Here is an 18,086-nt window from a genome sequence, read left to right as displayed (position 1 = left end):
TTTTTATAGCTAGCGCGCACGAGCAACTTTGTCTCCGCAACTATTTTGTCTCTCCCATCAATTTGTATGGGGAGTTGCGTCGCTACGTGCGCGCACTTTCATACTAGCCCATGGGTGGAGAGACAAAATAGTTGCGGAGACAAAATAGTTGCGGAGACAAAGTTGCTCGTGCGCGCTGGCTCTTATTATATAAATTATAACGGGCGGAGTTACAAAAAAAAGATATCTGTACATATTATCCCATCATTAAATTAATTAATAAATTATATTATTATTAAATAAATAATGAGTTTTGATGATAAATTCATCATTAAAAAGGAAACTTGGCGTTTTTTTCATAATTCTAACAAATAAAACAGGTACTTACGTGGTACTTACATATGGTAATAATGGTAAAATTTAGATATACATATTTATACGTCAATGTCAGAAAAGTTACTGTCATTTTTAAATTCAGACGAAATTTCGTAAAATACAATACAACAAAAACAAATGGGATTTTTTGCGAAAAGCTTCAACCGGCTTATCATTTTCACCTCGCAAAAACGTTATTTTTCCTCTGTTATTCACAAAATGATTTCGCAGTCGAAGTGGATGGTTGAAAAGAATAGACTCTTAGCTCTACCAATAGAAGAGAAGAGGAAACTTTATAAATCAGGAGATTATGTTACCGTCCATCAAGTTGACCCCTGGTGCAGTTATGTTATCAAAAACAAAGACGTGGAAAACAAGAAACATACAGTTGATGACCTCAACGAGTTTCGGAAGATAAAAATAGACCCTGAGAAGAACAAGGCATTAGCCGAAAAAGTCTCTATATATAGAGGAGATATTACCAAGTTAGAGGTATGTATAAACTTTATTTTGAATAAGGTTAAATAAGTATAACATACTTTAATGATGACTAATACATACAATATCAAGTGTATCAATGAGGAAAACCTATATGTTTAATCTTATATTACTACTAGCTTCCGCCCACGACTTTGTACGTGCATCCCCGTTTTTCCCCGTTCCCGCAAGAATTTCGGGAAATCCTTTCTTAGCGGATGCTTACGTCCTAACATCTACCTGCATGCCAAATTTCAGCCCCATACGTCCAGTGGTTTGGGCTGTGCGTTGATAGATCACTATATCAGTCACCTTTGAGTTTTATATAATTATATAGATTTATAAATTTTAGGTAGACGCAATTGTGAATGCTGCAAATTCTCGTTTGAAAGCTGGAGGTGGTGTGGATGGAGCAATCCATAGAGCTGCAGGACCACTGCTTCAGGTATAACCTAGAATTAATATTTATGTTTATTTTCACACTAGCTTACACCCTCGGCTTTGCCCGCTTTGTCTAAAACCTAATAAATTATATATTAAAACTTTCCTCTTGAATCACTCTATCTATTAAAAAGTGCATCAAAATCCGTAGTATTAAAGATTCAAGCATACAAATAGACATAGGGACAGAGAAAGATTTTGTTTTATACTATGTAGTGATTATAATTGTGATTTTGGAAAACAGTTTGTCTCAAACTAAAAGAGGGTGAAGTTATTTCCTAGTCAGTCTCTCCTGGACTTGTTTAAACTAATATAAATATTTCATAAATGTGTTCTTAATTTCTATTTCACAGGAAGAGTGTAATTCAATTGGTGGCTGTAGTACAGGGGATGCTCAGATCACAGGAGGATATGATCTACCTGCAAAATGTAAGTTCAAGTTTCATTTATGCATTTGAATGCTATAAAACCAAATCGGACCAGTAGTTCCTGAGATTAGAGCGTTCAAACAAACAAACAAACTTTTCAGCTTTATTATATTATAAGTATACACTATAGATTATAAAACACTGCATATTTTACTATTTTTATTTTCTAATCAATTGACACAAAAAAATACGAGAAGCCGTTGAGGCTCTTGCTTCTAGGACGTGCCAAAGAAATATACAATAGAATATGTAGAATCGCACCAAGCCGAAATAGCGGGTGGCTTCTACTACATTAGGGAAAATTACGTTAACACAAAATCGATGTTCAGAAATAGTGAGCAGCAAAAACAATGCACCACGTACCTTTGAGATGCTGCAGCACTCGATGAATTTGCGCCAATTATCCGATTGCGATACACGTGTTTCAATGGCCGCCGCGCGCGCACAGCAGATGAGCGGCTCGATCGAAGGCGGAAGTACAAGTGTCGACTGTCGACTGTGTCGTGGTGCATGACAGTTGCAAAATAATTTGACAACCTTTGTTTGCATACTCTATGCCAAACATCGATAATAGACACCACGATCAATTACACGGTAACGAAACAGAATACATACACACACGCACTCAAAAATAATACCTTCTGTAAAAATTTGTTAAATCACAACAGTGTAAACTTTACGAAATATAAAACCTTAATTATTATTTTCAGACGTAATACACACAGTGGGCCCACAGAACGGCTCCGCACCGAATCTCCAATCGTGTTACGAGAAATGTTTTTCCCTCCAAAACCAGCATCGTATCACGTCCATAGCTTTTCCCTGCATTTCTACAGGAATTTATGGCTTCCCCAATCGTCTAGCCGCTCATATAGCGCTAAGAACAACCAGGAAGTTTCTAGAAGAAAATGAAGATGTAGAGAGGGTTATATTCTGTACATTTATGCCGATCGACGTTGATATCTATGAAACGCTGATGCAAATGTATTTTCCGGTCCATGAATGGAATTATAATGATGGCGCTGCTGTGTCGGAGTAATTTTGAGGTTAGAATTTTGGAAGTGGTTATCGTTGTGTTCTTTGATAGATTTAGGAGGTAAAACTGCGTTTTGGACCCCTTTAAGTCCGATGTGATATCGATGAATGAATGTTACATTTTTACAGGAATTTTATTTGATTGTAATAATTGTTCTAAATACTTTATTGAAGTATTTGATGTATATGAAAAAGATTTTCTTGGTTGTGACCAATTGGCTGTAAATTAGATATAAATTTGTTTGTCCTAAATCCTAAGTAAAGTGATAGTGTAAAACACACGACTGCAATAAATTTTATACAAATTTTGTACTTATTTTTTTTTTTATTTTAGCTCTGTACTTGATAAGCCTAAGGGCTCCCGCACACGGGCCACCGGCCACCGGTATATTTCCTGTACTTTTCATACATTTTATATAGACTCTACGCACACGGTTGACGCCGGTGGCTGCCACACGCTACACGCTTCTAAATTATTGTGGCTCGTGTGCGGCGACACTTAATTTGTCTTGGTCAAACATAAGGCCAACAAAATAAAAACATTGCCATTTAACAAATAATTAGATTTATTCACATTCTATACATTTCCTATATATACTACATCACAACATATTTTTTTTAATAACAATTTATTCATTAAAAACTAAATCAGTCTTTCTAACCGTTTCAATTCTTGTTTCTGCGATTTAAGTTTTTCGAAGTCTTGCAGTTGCGAACATTCCGGTACAGATGTAATGTAATTATAACTTGAAAGTTGTTCTTCATACTTTTCTACGTTCTCTTTCATTTTCTTTATTCGCTTTTCTAACTTACTTTTAGCAGCTTCAATTAAACTGTCTGCATCATTTCCAGGAATTTCGACGAACACCTCTGTTTTAGTATCTAATATAGAACTAATGTATTTTTTATCACTGTCTTTGTCAAACTTAACATCACTGCATTTGGTCAGATTTAAAACTATCTTTAAATTATGCATTATATCGCCAATCAATTTATTATTTTTACTTCTTATTACAATAGTTGGTCTTTCTTTGTTGGATATTCCGTAAAAACCTCTCAGTTCTCGCACTATACTAATAGTGTCTAGTAGATTTTCAACTTGCTTTTCTAATTCTTCATTTTTCCACGATTTGTAATCTGCCGTTTGTGGAAAGTCAAAATAATCTTTATCGAGGTCGTTATAATTGTGAATTATATTTGTTTCAAATGCGGGTATCTTGGGAATAATTTCGTGGGTCAAATAAATCATAAATGGCGATAAAGATCGTAAAGAACAATTCAAAACTGCTGATAGGGTATGTGCGTGTCCGTATCCAGTCTTAGGATTGCCATTATCGAAACCAGGTTTCGTAGCTTCCAAATAAACATCGCAAAATTCGTTATAAATAAATGTTCTCAACGCTTTAGTTGCTGTATGAAACTCATTTGTGTCCATCGAACTATTTACTTTCTCAACCATTTCAGACAATCTACTAAGAATCCACTTATCAAAATATGTTAAATCATCGTGTGTAATTTCTTCATCAATTTCTTTGAGCTTCGCAAACGATAACTGCATGTATTTAATACTTTGCCAGATTTTGTTGCAAAACAATTTGTTCGCAAAACATTGATGGACGTCGAACGTAATGAAATTCGATTTCACGTCTTGGGCGAGTAATGTAAAGCGTAGTGCGTCAACTCCACACTCAGGGATACCTTTTGTGTTGTAAAAATGAGATTTATGGTATGATAGTGCTCTTTTAAGTTCTTCTTTGGTAATAGCACCGTCTTTGTGCATTTGTACAGCTTTATCCTTAAGTTTATCCAGTGATATGCCATTTATGACATCAATTGGGTCGATAACATTGCCTCTACTCTTGGACATTTTCGCTCCTTTACTATCGCAGATGACTCCGTGTAACAGAACATTGTTAAAGGGCAATTTGTCAGTTAACTCTAAACCTAACATGACCATTCTGTGCACCCAAAAGCCGAGTATGTCATTTCCAGTAACCATAAGGTTCAAAGGGTAGAATTTTTTATAATCTTGGCTCTTTTGGTGTTCGGGCCAACCCAACGCGGCGAATGGATAAATACCCGAGGAAAACCAAGTATCTAGCACATCAGAGTCTCTTTTAACTGTAATATCGTCAGGTAGAGTTCTCAAAAACTTAGATGCTTCTACTTTTGCTGTCGTTTCGTTTGTCGCGGCTATCCAGACAAATTCTTTACCCACGCTACATTTATACGCGGGTATTTGGTGTCCCCACCATAGCTGTCTTGATATACACCAATCTCTGCAGTCATTTGTCCAATGCTCCCATTGGGATTTGTACTTTTCTGGGTCAATTTTCAAATGCCCTTCTTCTACTACTTGTGCAGCTCTTTCGTTTAATATCGTACAGGATAGAAACCATTGTTCTTTGGGCAAATATTCAATAACATCGCCAGTTCGACTGCATATCGGTAATGTCATTTGATGAGGGTTAATAGCTCTAAGAAGTCCTAAATCATCGAGTTCCTTTATCAAAACTTCGCGACAATCATACTTTCTCATAGAATTAAACTTTCCGGAGTTTTCCATAACACCATCTTCATTTATTACTTGCAATAGAGGTAAGTTGTGTCGTTTAGCAATGTCGTAATCTATTTTACTATGTGCAGGTGTTATTTTTACAGCGCCAGTACCGAAATTCATATCAACAAAGTCATCGAATATTATAGGTATTAAAGTTTCTCTAAATGGGTGGACTAAATTTTTACCTTTGAGATGCTTGTACCTGAAATACAAACGTTTATTATAAAGAAGAAGGTGATACTGATATTTATCAAAAAAATTATTCAGCTGGTCTATAAGCGTATTTGCATTTATTTCGTTCTGCTTTTTTCTGTAACTGAAGATATTACTGTACATGTTCTAATTTCTAAATATTTCAAAAAATCAAGTCCTCCTAAAATAAAAATTATAGGCACTTTACAGTTACTATTATTTTTGATATATTTACTGACACTTACCTATTATCTTCAGGATGCACAGCCACAGCAGAATCTCCCAACATAGATTCAGGGATTGTCGTCGACACTACTACCTCTTGATCACTATCATGCACTTTATATGCGAAATTGTATATTTGTCCAAACTTCACAGGCTTTGCATATGTTGGTAACTTTAGATCAGTCACTTCAGTCACCGCAACATTGTCCACCTCAATATCGGATACCGTTGATTTGAGTGTCGTACACCAATTGACTAGACCTTTCTTTCTATAGATTAAACCTTTTTGAAATAGATTTAAGAATGCAGTAGTGACCGCGTGAGATAGATTTTCGTCCATAGTAAAAACTTCGCGCGACCAGTCTAATGAGTAGCCGAGCATTTTTAATTGATCACAAATAGCATTGCCATGTTTTTCTTTCCATTTCCAAACTTCTTGTGTGAATTTTTCACGTCCTATTGTGTGGCGGTCTATGTTTTGATTACTGCTCAGATATTTTTCGACTACCCTCTGTAAAAAAAATTGTTACACATAACTACTATTTTTGAATAATATAAAATATTAACTAGTATATTATGAGCATTTTGTAAAATAGTTACTAAATTTTATCATCATTACACCATATTTGTTGATCCATCCATCCATCCATGATTATACCATATTCTAAATTTTTAAGCATTTCATATTATCAAACAAAAAGTGAAAGAACAATGAATATATACCATAATATGAAGTCCATAAATTTTAAGTTTAATATAGTATAACAACAACAAAAACGGTACACCATATCTAAAACCCACCTGTGTAGCGATACCAGCATGGTCAGTTCCTGGCTTCCACATTACATTATATCCCAAAGATCGCTGCCTCCTCGCTATCACATCTTGAATGGTACTAGATAATGCATGTCCTAAAAAATAATATGATATGACAAACTTTTTCTATACTTATCATCAGCGTGGAAAAATGAGACCAGTTGTTTTATTGGAAATTTTCTGTTCCAATGTGACTTATAGTCACATTGGAACAGAAAATATCCTATATAATAACAACTAGCTGTGCCCTGCGTTTTTACCCACATTGCTCCGCTCCTATTGGCCTTAGTGTGATGATATATAATAACCTATAGCCTTTCTTGATAAATAAATCTAATACCGAAACAAATTTTCAAATTGTATCAGTAATACCTGAGATTAGCGCGTTCAAACAAACTCTTCAGCTTTATAATATTAATTAATATAGTTAAACATTTTCAATAAGAACATATCGAATCTTTATATGTTGTTATATCAGTTGTTGTATTACATAAAAAATATGTATCTAAAATATTTACTTTACTAACCTAAATGAAGTTTTCCGGTCACGTTCGGCGGCGGTAGTACCATACTAAATACGGGTTTCTCATCATTTAATTTCCCTTGAAATAACTTTTCTTGTGTCCATTTGTTATATTTATCTTTTTCTACTATTTCAGGTTTGTATGCGGTTGAAGGTAAATTTTCTTTCAAAATAATTTTAGTTGTACTTGATATAAACCGCCTTTGGCATGAGCAACTTCCCAAATAATATTTCCAAATCATAATGAAAACATTTACTCTGTAAGTTTTTGTTAGTATAATTCAAAATATTAAAAATATCAACTACAAATTTGAGAATTGCACTTTTGCACTTTCAATTTTCAAAACATTTCACGTTGACGCGGATGACACAAGTTTGAAGTTGACATAATCAAATAACTGATTTGACAGTTAATTCAGTGATGTACTATTAATTTAATTTATGCAAATTACATCTTAACTAAATACTACCTGGGTTACTACGTACACATTCCTTTTATTTAGAATTTATTCTTCAGTATACTTTCCCCGTATATTTCCAATAAATTGAACGCAACTATCCGCTAGTCTGACTTAAATAACAATAGATGTCATACCACTTGACAGTCCTTGTCACCGGCTACGACCGATTATAATTTGACATTTCAGTTTTCACCTTGTATTTTGTAAATAAAAAAAGAGAAATTGAATTTTTATGATAACTTTTCTTCATGTACATTTTTTGTCCCATTTAATTATCTCTAAGATACTCGGCGGCTACTGGCCATTCGTACATAGTATTGTTATCAGAATTCGTCGCCCCCGTTATGTTTTATCTTCTTAATAAATTATCGTTGAAATAATAATCAACGTTATCAATCCGATAGATCCTAGTTCCGTTTCCTTGACCGTTTGTATCAAAGTCACATTATTTCTAACACAGAACGAAGCAAAAAATGTCGCTTATACGCTATTTGAACCCTTTTATGATATTTAGAGATTTTATCAGTCGACCGGTCGAAAGTTTTGTTACCGATCAATATATTGGGTATAAGAGAAAAACTAATGATAGTATCACAAGCATAAAAGATCTGTTGTATAGAGCGGGAATAGTTCTAGTGTTTTTTTCGGCTATATTGTGGATTTCAGTGTTTATGTACATTATATTCTATTACACATATATGCCGAATGTAACCCATGTGAGGCCTGTTCATTTGCAATTCAAGTAAGTTAATGTTTACTTGTTTTATGTGAAAACCTTGACAGCATTAGAGTACCTATCCAAATTATAACATGCAATAAGTTGATACTATAGTTTAATATACATCAATATTTTATCCTATTTGTCTCAGTCACTGCTGTTAGTAAAATGGAATGTGAAAAAGCAAGCTAGTTTATGTTTATCATATTATATCTTTTGTAACAGCAGAATCTGTTGTATTTAGAAGACTATAAAGTTGTGTGTTTAAATTCACTAGTGTATACAATTTTGTTATTATTGATATAAATAACCATATTTTGTATGAATCTTATATGTTTTAGATCATGCGAAGATCAAATGGGTCTATGTTCGTTTCCTTACGCCTACGTACAGCTGACGAAAGGCAGCTATGTACTAATGTCAGGCCAGCCGTACAGGATCAAAATAGTGATGGACGTACCTGAATCGCCAAATAATAAGAACTTAGGTTTGTTTATTTTTATTAATTTTTGTATGAAATTGTTTGAATGCTAACTTGCACAACAAACTTTACTTAAGTTACTGAACATGTCATACAATAGAATTTTTGTTTTGTTGAAATTTTATTTTTGATACTATAATTGGATTAGTCACTTCTTTTATCAGTTGTTTTACTTTAAATAAACTCAAGTTATTTCGTATACTATATACCCACACCTTAGTTATATAATAAACCATACAGGTTTGGTAACCCTGGCACACAAATAGTTAATTAATTTGATAATACTGATTATCATGCTGTTATTTATTAATTAGTCTACCATTGCATTAATAAAACAAACATTGTAATTGAATTATAATTTTCGCCCGCTTTGTCTAAAACCTAATCTTTATATATAAAAATGAATCGCAAAATGTGTTGGTAAGCGCATAACTCGAGAACGGCTGAACCGATTTCGATAATTCTTTTTTTATTATATGCCTTGAAGTACGAGGATGGTTCTTATGTAGAGAAAACGTAAATATGTACCACGGGCGAAGCCGGGGCGGACCTCTAGTCTTATATATAAAAATGAATCGCAAAATGTGTTGGTAAGCGCATAACTCGAGAACGGCTGAACCGATTTCGATAATTCTTTTTTTATTATATTCCTTGAAGTACGAGGATGGTTTTTATGTAGAGAAAACGTAAACATGTACCACGGGCGAAGCCGGGGCGGACCGCTAGTCTTATATATAAAAATGAATCGCAAAATGTGTTGGTAAGCGCATAACTCGAGAACGGCTGAAGCGATTTCGATAATTCTTTTTTTATTATATTCCTTGAAGTACGAGGATGGTTTTATGTAGAGAAAACGTAAACATGTACCACGGGCGAAGGCGGGGGCGGACCGCTAGTAAATTATATATTTAAACCTTCCTCTTGAACACTCTATCTAAAAAAAACCGCATCAAAATCCGTTGCGTAGTTTTAAAGATTTAAAGCATACATAGGGACATTGGGACAGAGAAAGCGACTTTGTTTTATAATATGTAGTGATTCTGTTTGCTAAGCTAAAATTTAATTGTTTGTGTCGCTAGATCCAGCGTCTTTAATTACATGTCAGTAAAACTAATGTATCTATTAAATTAGCAAATATAAACAGAGAAATTTAATAAAAACATTTGAAACAGAAATAACAAATAGTTTTCACTCATCTTTACAATCTTTCTGTATAGCGTTAGTAGGATTCAGCTTTAACAAAATTTTTGTTTCATTAATTTTCAAATGTATGAAAATTGAAACATTTGATATTGCATTTCGAATTCTATATTTGCCTTTTATAAACAGAAAAATAAATGCATAAACTATGAAACTAATGTCTTTATTTCTTTTCAGGGATGTTTATGGTATGTTTACAAATGCGCGGGAAAGGCGGGACTTTAATATCGTCTTCTTGCAGATCAGCTATGCTCAGTTATAGGTACGTAAATAATTTATTTATTTGATACTTTGTTACGAAGACATTTTTCTTGATATTTACATAAATAATGTAATATAGTAGAGGGGTAGGAGATTAAAATTAGTGTAGAAGTTTCTTTTGACTTTTAGGTTATAATATAAAGCCTAAAGGTAGCACAGAGCACTGTAGCACGAATATTTCAAACTTATGTTTAAATTAATAAAGGGCTTCTGCCTTATTCGTCACATTACAACAATAAATTTAGAAATAGGAACTAACGCGGTTATGACCACAAAGCTAGAATTATTTTTAATTTTTATAAATTTTACAAAAACATGCGTTTATCGCGAGTCGTTTGAGGTAGAATTTTCTGGGTGAGTGGAGGTGATTTTACTGATTTTGGTACCTTTGAATCTTGCCAAAGAAGTTTCACTTCTGACACGTGTGCTCGTCACATACGCTCTTTTTTATAGAGATAGATTATCCATCATAACTGGGACACCCTGTTACATATGTTTTATTTGTTTATAGATCAAGACTACACTATTACATCCGCACAGCGGTGTATTCGCCTCTATTCCTATCGGGATTAGAGGACGAGAGACAAGAACTGCAAGTGGAACTGTTTAGCCATTTCGAAGATGATCCTGTAAGTAAAATATGCATATACCCGCATTTGTTTAACATATACGTTAAGTTGAATATTCAAAGGTTCTGTTTCTTAGAAAACTGCTTTTTAATAATACATATATGCAAAGATACGAAGATATTTCATTCAAGTTAAACAGAGATTGTTAAAGTGTCGGAACAAACACATTTAAAAAAAACATTCAAAAAATGCTAAATTGCTTTTCTTCGATATTTAATGATAACTTTGCGTCATGGTAATACTGTCGCTATCTTTGAATCTTGCCAACGAAGTTTCACTTCTAACACGTGTGCCCGGCACACACGCTTTTTTAAGTTGTAACAATTTTATAATAAGTATTAGCAACGATATAATACTATTAGTAACGATATAATACTATTAGTAACGATATAATATATATAATAGTCGAACCGGTTTATTCTCTACTAATGCGGGTGGATGTATTTTTCTTTTGTGTCGCTTGTTGCAAAGATGCTCCGAATACTTATTCTTTACCGATTATTGCTATTCCGTACAAACTCGTGCAATTTAGTATTTGCACTTTTCTCTGTCGCACTTATATGATTAGAATTAATGTCGTTAACGTTCTAATGGTTTTAATACGCACTCAAGCTCTCGTGAATATTATTAATAAACTTATGGAATCGCTATATTTTATTAAATACTATTTTGATTTAATCTCGGTTAAAATGTTAGGAACATTATTTTGTAGAAATGATATATATTATAAGTACTTATTTAATAGTGGTTTGAATGTGATAATGCAGCGTTTGGAACATCGTGTTGTATTTGACACAAGTCTATCAATTATCTTACTTTTATACGTTCTAGTAACTATCATTCTAATAATCATTATAACTTGCAAATATACGTACGTACGTAAGGTTAAATCGTTAATGGTTCTATTCGATTATAACGTGACATCTAAACGTTTATTGATTATATCAAAACGAAATGGCTAATGAAAATACAAAATTATCAATTTACTATCAAAACGTTAGAGGATTAAGGACAAAGTCCTTATTATTTTTTCGTAATTTATGTTTAACCTCGTATGATATTATACTGTTAACGGAGACATGGCTTGTGGATGGTATATCGGACTCGGAATTTTTTGATGATCGTTATGTAGTGTGGCGTAGGGATCGGAATTATGAGGCGACAGGACAATCTCGGGGAGGGGGCGTGCTTGTCGCAACCCGAAAGGAATTAATCGTGACGTCACAGGAGCAATTTCAATCATCTGCCGAAGACCTCTGGTTGACTTTACGTGTTAAATATCATAACGAACTTATTAATATTCACATATGTGTATTATATCTTTGTAAACAAAACTTAGGCAGATCATTTTCTCAACAAATGCATAACTTTCTAGAAGCACTAAATAATATAATTCTCAATCACCCCTCGGATAAAATAATTATTGCGGGCGACTTTAACATGAGTAATATATCCTGGAATTTAAATTCTGAAGGTCTACTTCTTCCTTCAAACTATTCGAATGGTGATGAATGTTTGTTTATTGACGAATTATACACTCACGGTTTGCAGCAGTACAACTTCATACATAACGCTAGCAACCGAATACTCGACTTAGTGTTATCGAACGATTCTATTGTTGTGTATGAATGTGTCCGTCCGCTTTTACCGATCGACCCTTACCATAAAGCACTCATAATTGATGTAGAATTTGTTCACATATCGTATTTAAAATCGAATACTAGGAAGAAAATATTATACAACAAAGGGGATTACGAGGGAATAAATGCAGAATTGTTTAAAATTAATTGGTCACAAGAGTTTGACAGGACTCATTCCATTGAAGAATGTGTGAATTATTTTTATTCGATTGTTAATAATCTAATACACACTTACATCCCAAGCAAAACCGTGGTCGACAATAAGTTTCCTATTTGGTATTCACCAGCTTTAAAAAAGATTATTAAAGAAAAATTTAAACATTTTCGCAAATACAAGATTTACAAAAACCTAAGTAGCTTAGAATCATACAAACTGTTAAGGGATAGAGTTAAGAATGTAGAAAATGACTGTTACCAAAAATATATAAATTCTGTTGAAAATTCCATTGAACAGAATCCTAAATACTTCTGGTCCTTTTTCAAATGTAGATCGAAATCTAAAGGCTTACCTAGCAATATTAAATACAATAACAATTTACTCACATCCGGAAACAATATTTGTAATGCATTCTCAGAATATTTTTATTCTACATTCCTAGACAAAACTGACACAAATTTATCAAATTATGTATCTGAACTGGAATTAAGTAATTTTGAATCAAATTTTGACCTTTGTTCGATAAACATTGACTTGAATACGATAAAAAAGGCATTATCCCAACTAGATCCTTCGAAATCTGCAGGTCCTGATGAAATCAGTCCACTGTTTCTTATAAAATGTGCCGACTCAATAGCCATTCCACTAGCCTATTTATTTAAGAAATCACTTACTCTTATGGAATTCCCCTCAATGTGGAAGAGGGCATTTGTTACACCTGTCCACAAAAAAGGTTCTAAGTTGGAAGTTGTCAATTATAGACCTATATCTAAATTGTGTATCATAGCCAAAGTCTTCGAAAGAATAGTATACGACCAGGTTTATGCAGTATTTAAAAACACATTCATGAGTTATCAGCATGGATTTCTTAAAGGTCGATCAACCGTGACTAACCTGGTGCTTCTGAATGATTACATTACTGATGCTATGGAGACAGGCCATCAGGTCGATGTAATCTACACGGACTACAGTAAATGTTTTGACCGCATAGATCACAAGATTCTCTTGCATAAATTATACATAATGGGCATTAGAGGTAACTTACTCAGATGGTTTTCCTCGTATATCAACAATAGATCTCAAGCAGTTGTAATAAGTAACTATATATCAAGTTGGGTGGTAATACCAAGTGGAGTACCTCAGGGCTCCCTTTTGGGTCCTCTTATGTTTTGCGTATTTATAAATGATATTCCAAATTGCTTCACACACTCAAATCTTCTTTGCTTTGCTGATGACATGAAGATATTTAGGACTATTAAATCTTCTGCTGATGCTGCTATGCTTCAAGATGACCTTAATAAATTAGACTACTATTGTACTCAAAATAAATTAGATCTCAACCCTGGTAAATGCACAGTCGTTTCATTTAGTCGTAAAAAACAAACACTGCGTTTCAACTATCGAATAAAAAATCAAGATCTTGGAACTAGCCCTGACATAAGAGATCTAGGAGTGATACATGACCCAAAACTCATGTTTGATAAACATATCGATTATATTCTAGCTAAAGCTTCTAAAGCTTTAGGCTTTATAATGAGAATTTCGTCAGATTTTAAAAAGGCGAAAACGTTTAAAATTCTGTTTTGTGCTTACGTACGTAGCATTCTAGAATATGCGTCGCCAATATGGAATCCGCGATACGATAAATATATAACTAGAATTGAACGAATACAGATGAAATTTTTGAAATTCCTATGTTACCGATTACACGTCCCGTACAAATCTGAGGATTATTACGAGGTCTGCAGCAAATTTCACTTCCTACCCCTAACATATCGCCGGGAGATTTCTGATATTTTATTACTTTTAGGCATTACATCCAATAAAATAGACTGCCCAGAACTACTAGCCAAAATTTCTTTATACACACCCTCAATTTTATCTCGTAAATATAATCCTATCTTTACTTCCGCAGTCAACACTAACTATCGTCAAAACTCGTTTATTCTACGCGTAAGCAATAATTTTAACAAGCTATCAAAACAGTTCGACTTTGACTTATTCTGCAGCAGTTCTTACTCCATTAAGCGTCAGTTAGCTAATGAGTTCTTCCGACAGTTTGGTGGTCAAGTTGATATGTAATTTGATTAGTGTTACAATGGCATTGGTTTTAAGCATTTGATTCGTGTAGGTAATCGCTCACATTTGTAATTGTTATATATTAACATTTTTCTAGCCGTGAGAATCTGTAAATGGCTTATTGTAAGTATTATATTATGTGACTATCTTTAAGGATACAGCTGTAGATTCTCCTAAAATATAAATAAATAAATAAAATAAATAATACTATTAGTAACGATATAATCCTATTTGTAACAATATATTTACACACTAGAACACACCAGTAACAGACGCGTACGTAGAGCTCCAATCCCGCTATGTACAAGTACACTCTTGTTCGCTACACATTGAAGCGCACTTCTCGGGGCTCCGCTACGCAATGTACTACTGGCCGAAGGCCTCCGCCCTCCTCGGTGAGAATGTTTAGTAAGGGGGCTTGTTTGTAATGCTAATTTAGTTTAAGATCTACTAACATTGATTAAAGCTTATCGTGCTTTAATGGCCGGTTTACTTTGGTAACTAAGTGCTTAATGCTTGTCACTAATGTTAAGTCCCAATGTATACGGTGAGATAAGTGCGTAGTAATAGTGTCGACCAACACTAGAATATAAATTAAATAAATAAATAAATAAATATTTCGGGACAATTTTCACACACGGCACGATCTGATCCCATACTAAGCTTTCGCTTGTGTTATGGAAACCAGATGGCTGATAAACATACATATATAATTTTAAATAAATACTTATATAGATAATTAACACCCAGACACATAGCAAACATCTATGTTCATAACACAAATATTTGCCCCGGGTGGGGATCGAACCCACGACCTCTGGCTTGGAAGGCAGGGCCACTACCAACCAAGCCAACCGGCCAGTCAATTTAAATAAAATTTAATTTTAAATTCATTTGTGTTTTGTATTATTCACCAATAGTACGAGTGAACCGAGCATATTAGCGACCAGTCGATATATGACCGCGAAGTGGTCTCTTGCTTACCTGTTGTCAACAACTCAACAAGTTAATTGGTGACGAGTTGTACTGTTTTACCGACCAGTGAAAATGCTGGATCGAATGGCTGGTCACTTATACTTTTACTAGCTCCTATGTGTGAACGGTTACTTCTCACTTGTTAATATTAGGGCTTGTGAAAAATACGAAGCATTTGGAACTAAAGAAGCCCGTGTAAACCGGCCATTATACACTATTTACGATCCTCCATTACTATCCTATTCCAGCTTATTCTTATCCTTATTCCTATTTATATTATTCTTATCCTTATTCCTATTTATATTATTCTGTCATCTCACCTTACTTTGCACGCGTATAATTCATTAGTTATCAATTTAAAAAAAAAACAGGAATCATTTTTTACGAAGGTAAATTCATTACTAAATAATATTCATTCGCGTCATCGCTTGTTTGGTGTGCACCATACTTTTGCTTAATAGCTATTTTAACATAATCTGTTTTAATTTTTCTCATTTCCATTTATCTATCAATTAAAATCTGGCTTATTCGTTTATTGTTTTAAACTTCCTATGATTATACGCAAAATTTCGAAAAGAAATAGATATAAGTAAATTACTTTAGTCCAAAATAAAACTATTTTCAATATTTTAGTCTATAATCTACTTACAACTATCTTAATATTTCAGGTATTTCCACAAATCTGTTTTTTACGTCACTGGTGTTCATTTTGAGCTGGTATCACTTACAAGACGGCTTGCCTGAGTTTATTAAGGTAAGTTTATTTTAAAAGTTTTCTTTAGATTTTTAGTTTTACACATAATATCGCACATACTTCCATAGTTGAAGTGCAACGACTTTAGGCGCGTTGAGAGTAAAATTTCAAGGTCGCGTCATGGCAATACCGTCATGTCATGGAGTAAAGCGACGATTTTGGTTTCTTTGAATCTTGCCAAAGAAGTTTCACTTTTGACATGCTCTTTTTTATGTATTTTAATTATTTTTATTAAAAATTAAGTTTGTTTCTTTTCAATCTTGTGTTAATTTGGGGACACCCTGTATTATACCATTTACAGATCATCGAAAAAAGTATTTAAGTTTTAGTTAAATTGAATATTGATAATAATAATTGCAGAAAAACTTCAAGAAGGAAATAAAAAGCGAACCAGACGATGAAAAGAAGCCAATTGGCAAGATTAAGCTTGAAAGAGAAGGTAAGTTAGAAATTATATTATAATTATATTATTATGTTTTAGTTCCATTGTGTTAGTTTGCCTGTTTTTACATAAGGAAAGATCAATTGATTTTAGATTTTAATAGATAAAAGTAAGTGTGGTTGAAATTTACTTTAATTTATTTCTTTATTTACTGTAAGTATTAATTTTCATTCTTTTAATAAATTGCATATTAATTCTCTTAACATAAAAAAAAATAATTTTATATACCTACTACTAGCGGTCCGCCCCGGCTTCGTCCGTGGTACTTATATAAATGTATTTCGGAATAAAAGGTAGCCTATATGTTCTTTCTCAGGGTCTAAAGATTATCTGTGCCAAATTTAATCAAAATTGGTCCAGTAGGTTATGCGTGAAAACCATACATACATACAAACCTTTCCTCTTTATAATATTAGTATAGACTTACAGGTGTGTCGCGGTTAAAAGCTAGAATAATATCTTCTTCTTTATATATAAAAATGAATCGCAAAATGTGTTGGTAAGCGCATAACTCGAGAACGGCTGAACCGATTTCGATAATTCTTTTTTTATTATATTCCTTGAAGTACGAGGATGGTTTTTATGTAGAGAAAACGAAAATATGTACCACGGGCGAAGCCGGGGCGGACCGCTAGTAAGATAATAAAATTATCTAAATTGTTTTCCAGATTCATTCCCCTTCATAGAAGAAGAGGCGTTAATAGAAGAATTCAGAAGTTTAGAGAAAAAGAAAGCACAAGACTGATTCAATATGTTTCTCTAGTTAATTGTTTTATTTGGGCTTATTATGTAAAAAATGTATGTTTGCACAAGCTAATCTCTGCAACGGATAGGTGGAATTGGGAAAATTGATAATCCTATTATTAAAAAAAATTGGTTCACATAGTTCAGGAATTTAAAAGCGATCGAGCGAGTGAAACCGCGGGACTAAGTTGACTTTTTTATAGAAATTTTTAATAATGAATGTCCCATGATAAATATTAAGAAAATATTTATTAGATAATGCTGTCTCTATTCGTTGAATATAAATGAAAGAGATAGTAGCTGTATTCCATTTAAATATGGCGTAAGTATAATTTTTATTATTGATACAAACGAAGCATTTTTATTTATGTACACAATTGATATTATTTTAATACTATAGCAGTATAATATATAATATGAGATTTTACAGAATTTAGACTGATATAATATGAATTTATTTTTTATATATTGTATGAAATAATTATGAGGGTAGG

General features: G+C 33.2%; 3 protein-coding genes across 3 annotated transcripts; 2 read left to right on the top strand and 1 right to left on the bottom strand.

Annotated features, from left to right (window-relative positions):
- The first annotated feature begins 435 nt into the window (after nt 1–435).
- LOC149896891 (uncharacterized) lies at nt 436–3,022 on the top strand. Its single transcript, XM_090117187.1, has 4 exons — nt 436–846; nt 1,184–1,276; nt 1,626–1,701; nt 2,411–3,022. The coding sequence occupies exons 1-4, from the start codon at nt 493–495 to the stop codon at nt 2,737–2,739; spliced, it is 852 nt and encodes a 283-aa protein (XP_089973313.1). The 5' UTR covers nt 436–492; the 3' UTR covers nt 2,740–3,022.
- Nucleotides 3,023–3,199: 177 nt separating this feature from the next.
- LOC149896890 (uncharacterized) lies at nt 3,200–7,373 on the bottom strand. Its single transcript, XM_090117186.1, has 4 exons — nt 7,056–7,373; nt 6,514–6,623; nt 5,733–6,223; nt 3,200–5,497 (listed from the first exon to the last, which is right to left on the bottom strand). The coding sequence occupies exons 1-4, from the start codon at nt 7,291–7,293 to the stop codon at nt 3,379–3,381; spliced, it is 2,958 nt and encodes a 985-aa protein (XP_089973312.1). The 5' UTR covers nt 7,294–7,373; the 3' UTR covers nt 3,200–3,378.
- Nucleotides 7,374–7,697: 324 nt separating this feature from the next.
- On the top strand, nt 7,698–18,080 carry Seipin (lipid droplet biogenesis associated protein seipin). The gene is made up of 8 exons (XM_090117291.1): nt 7,698–8,254; nt 8,572–8,717; nt 10,089–10,173; nt 10,684–10,801; nt 14,934–15,072; nt 16,321–16,406; nt 16,767–16,845; nt 17,517–18,080. Exons 1-8 carry the CDS (start codon nt 7,986–7,988, stop codon nt 17,591–17,593), a joined length of 999 nt encoding a protein of 332 aa, XP_089973417.1. The 5' UTR covers nt 7,698–7,985; the 3' UTR covers nt 17,594–18,080.
- Nucleotides 18,081–18,086: the final 6 nt, after the last annotated feature.

This window comes from Colias eurytheme, chromosome 27 (genome assembly GCF_061535395.1).
Source record: "Colias eurytheme isolate Ceu_HAF_F1 chromosome 27, ilColEury1 Martin Lab GWU primary, whole genome shotgun sequence".
Lineage (NCBI taxonomy): Eukaryota > Metazoa > Arthropoda > Insecta > Lepidoptera > Pieridae > Colias > Colias eurytheme.
Note: the sequence above shows the minus strand (reverse complement) of the source record. Positions and strands in the feature narration are given on the sequence as shown.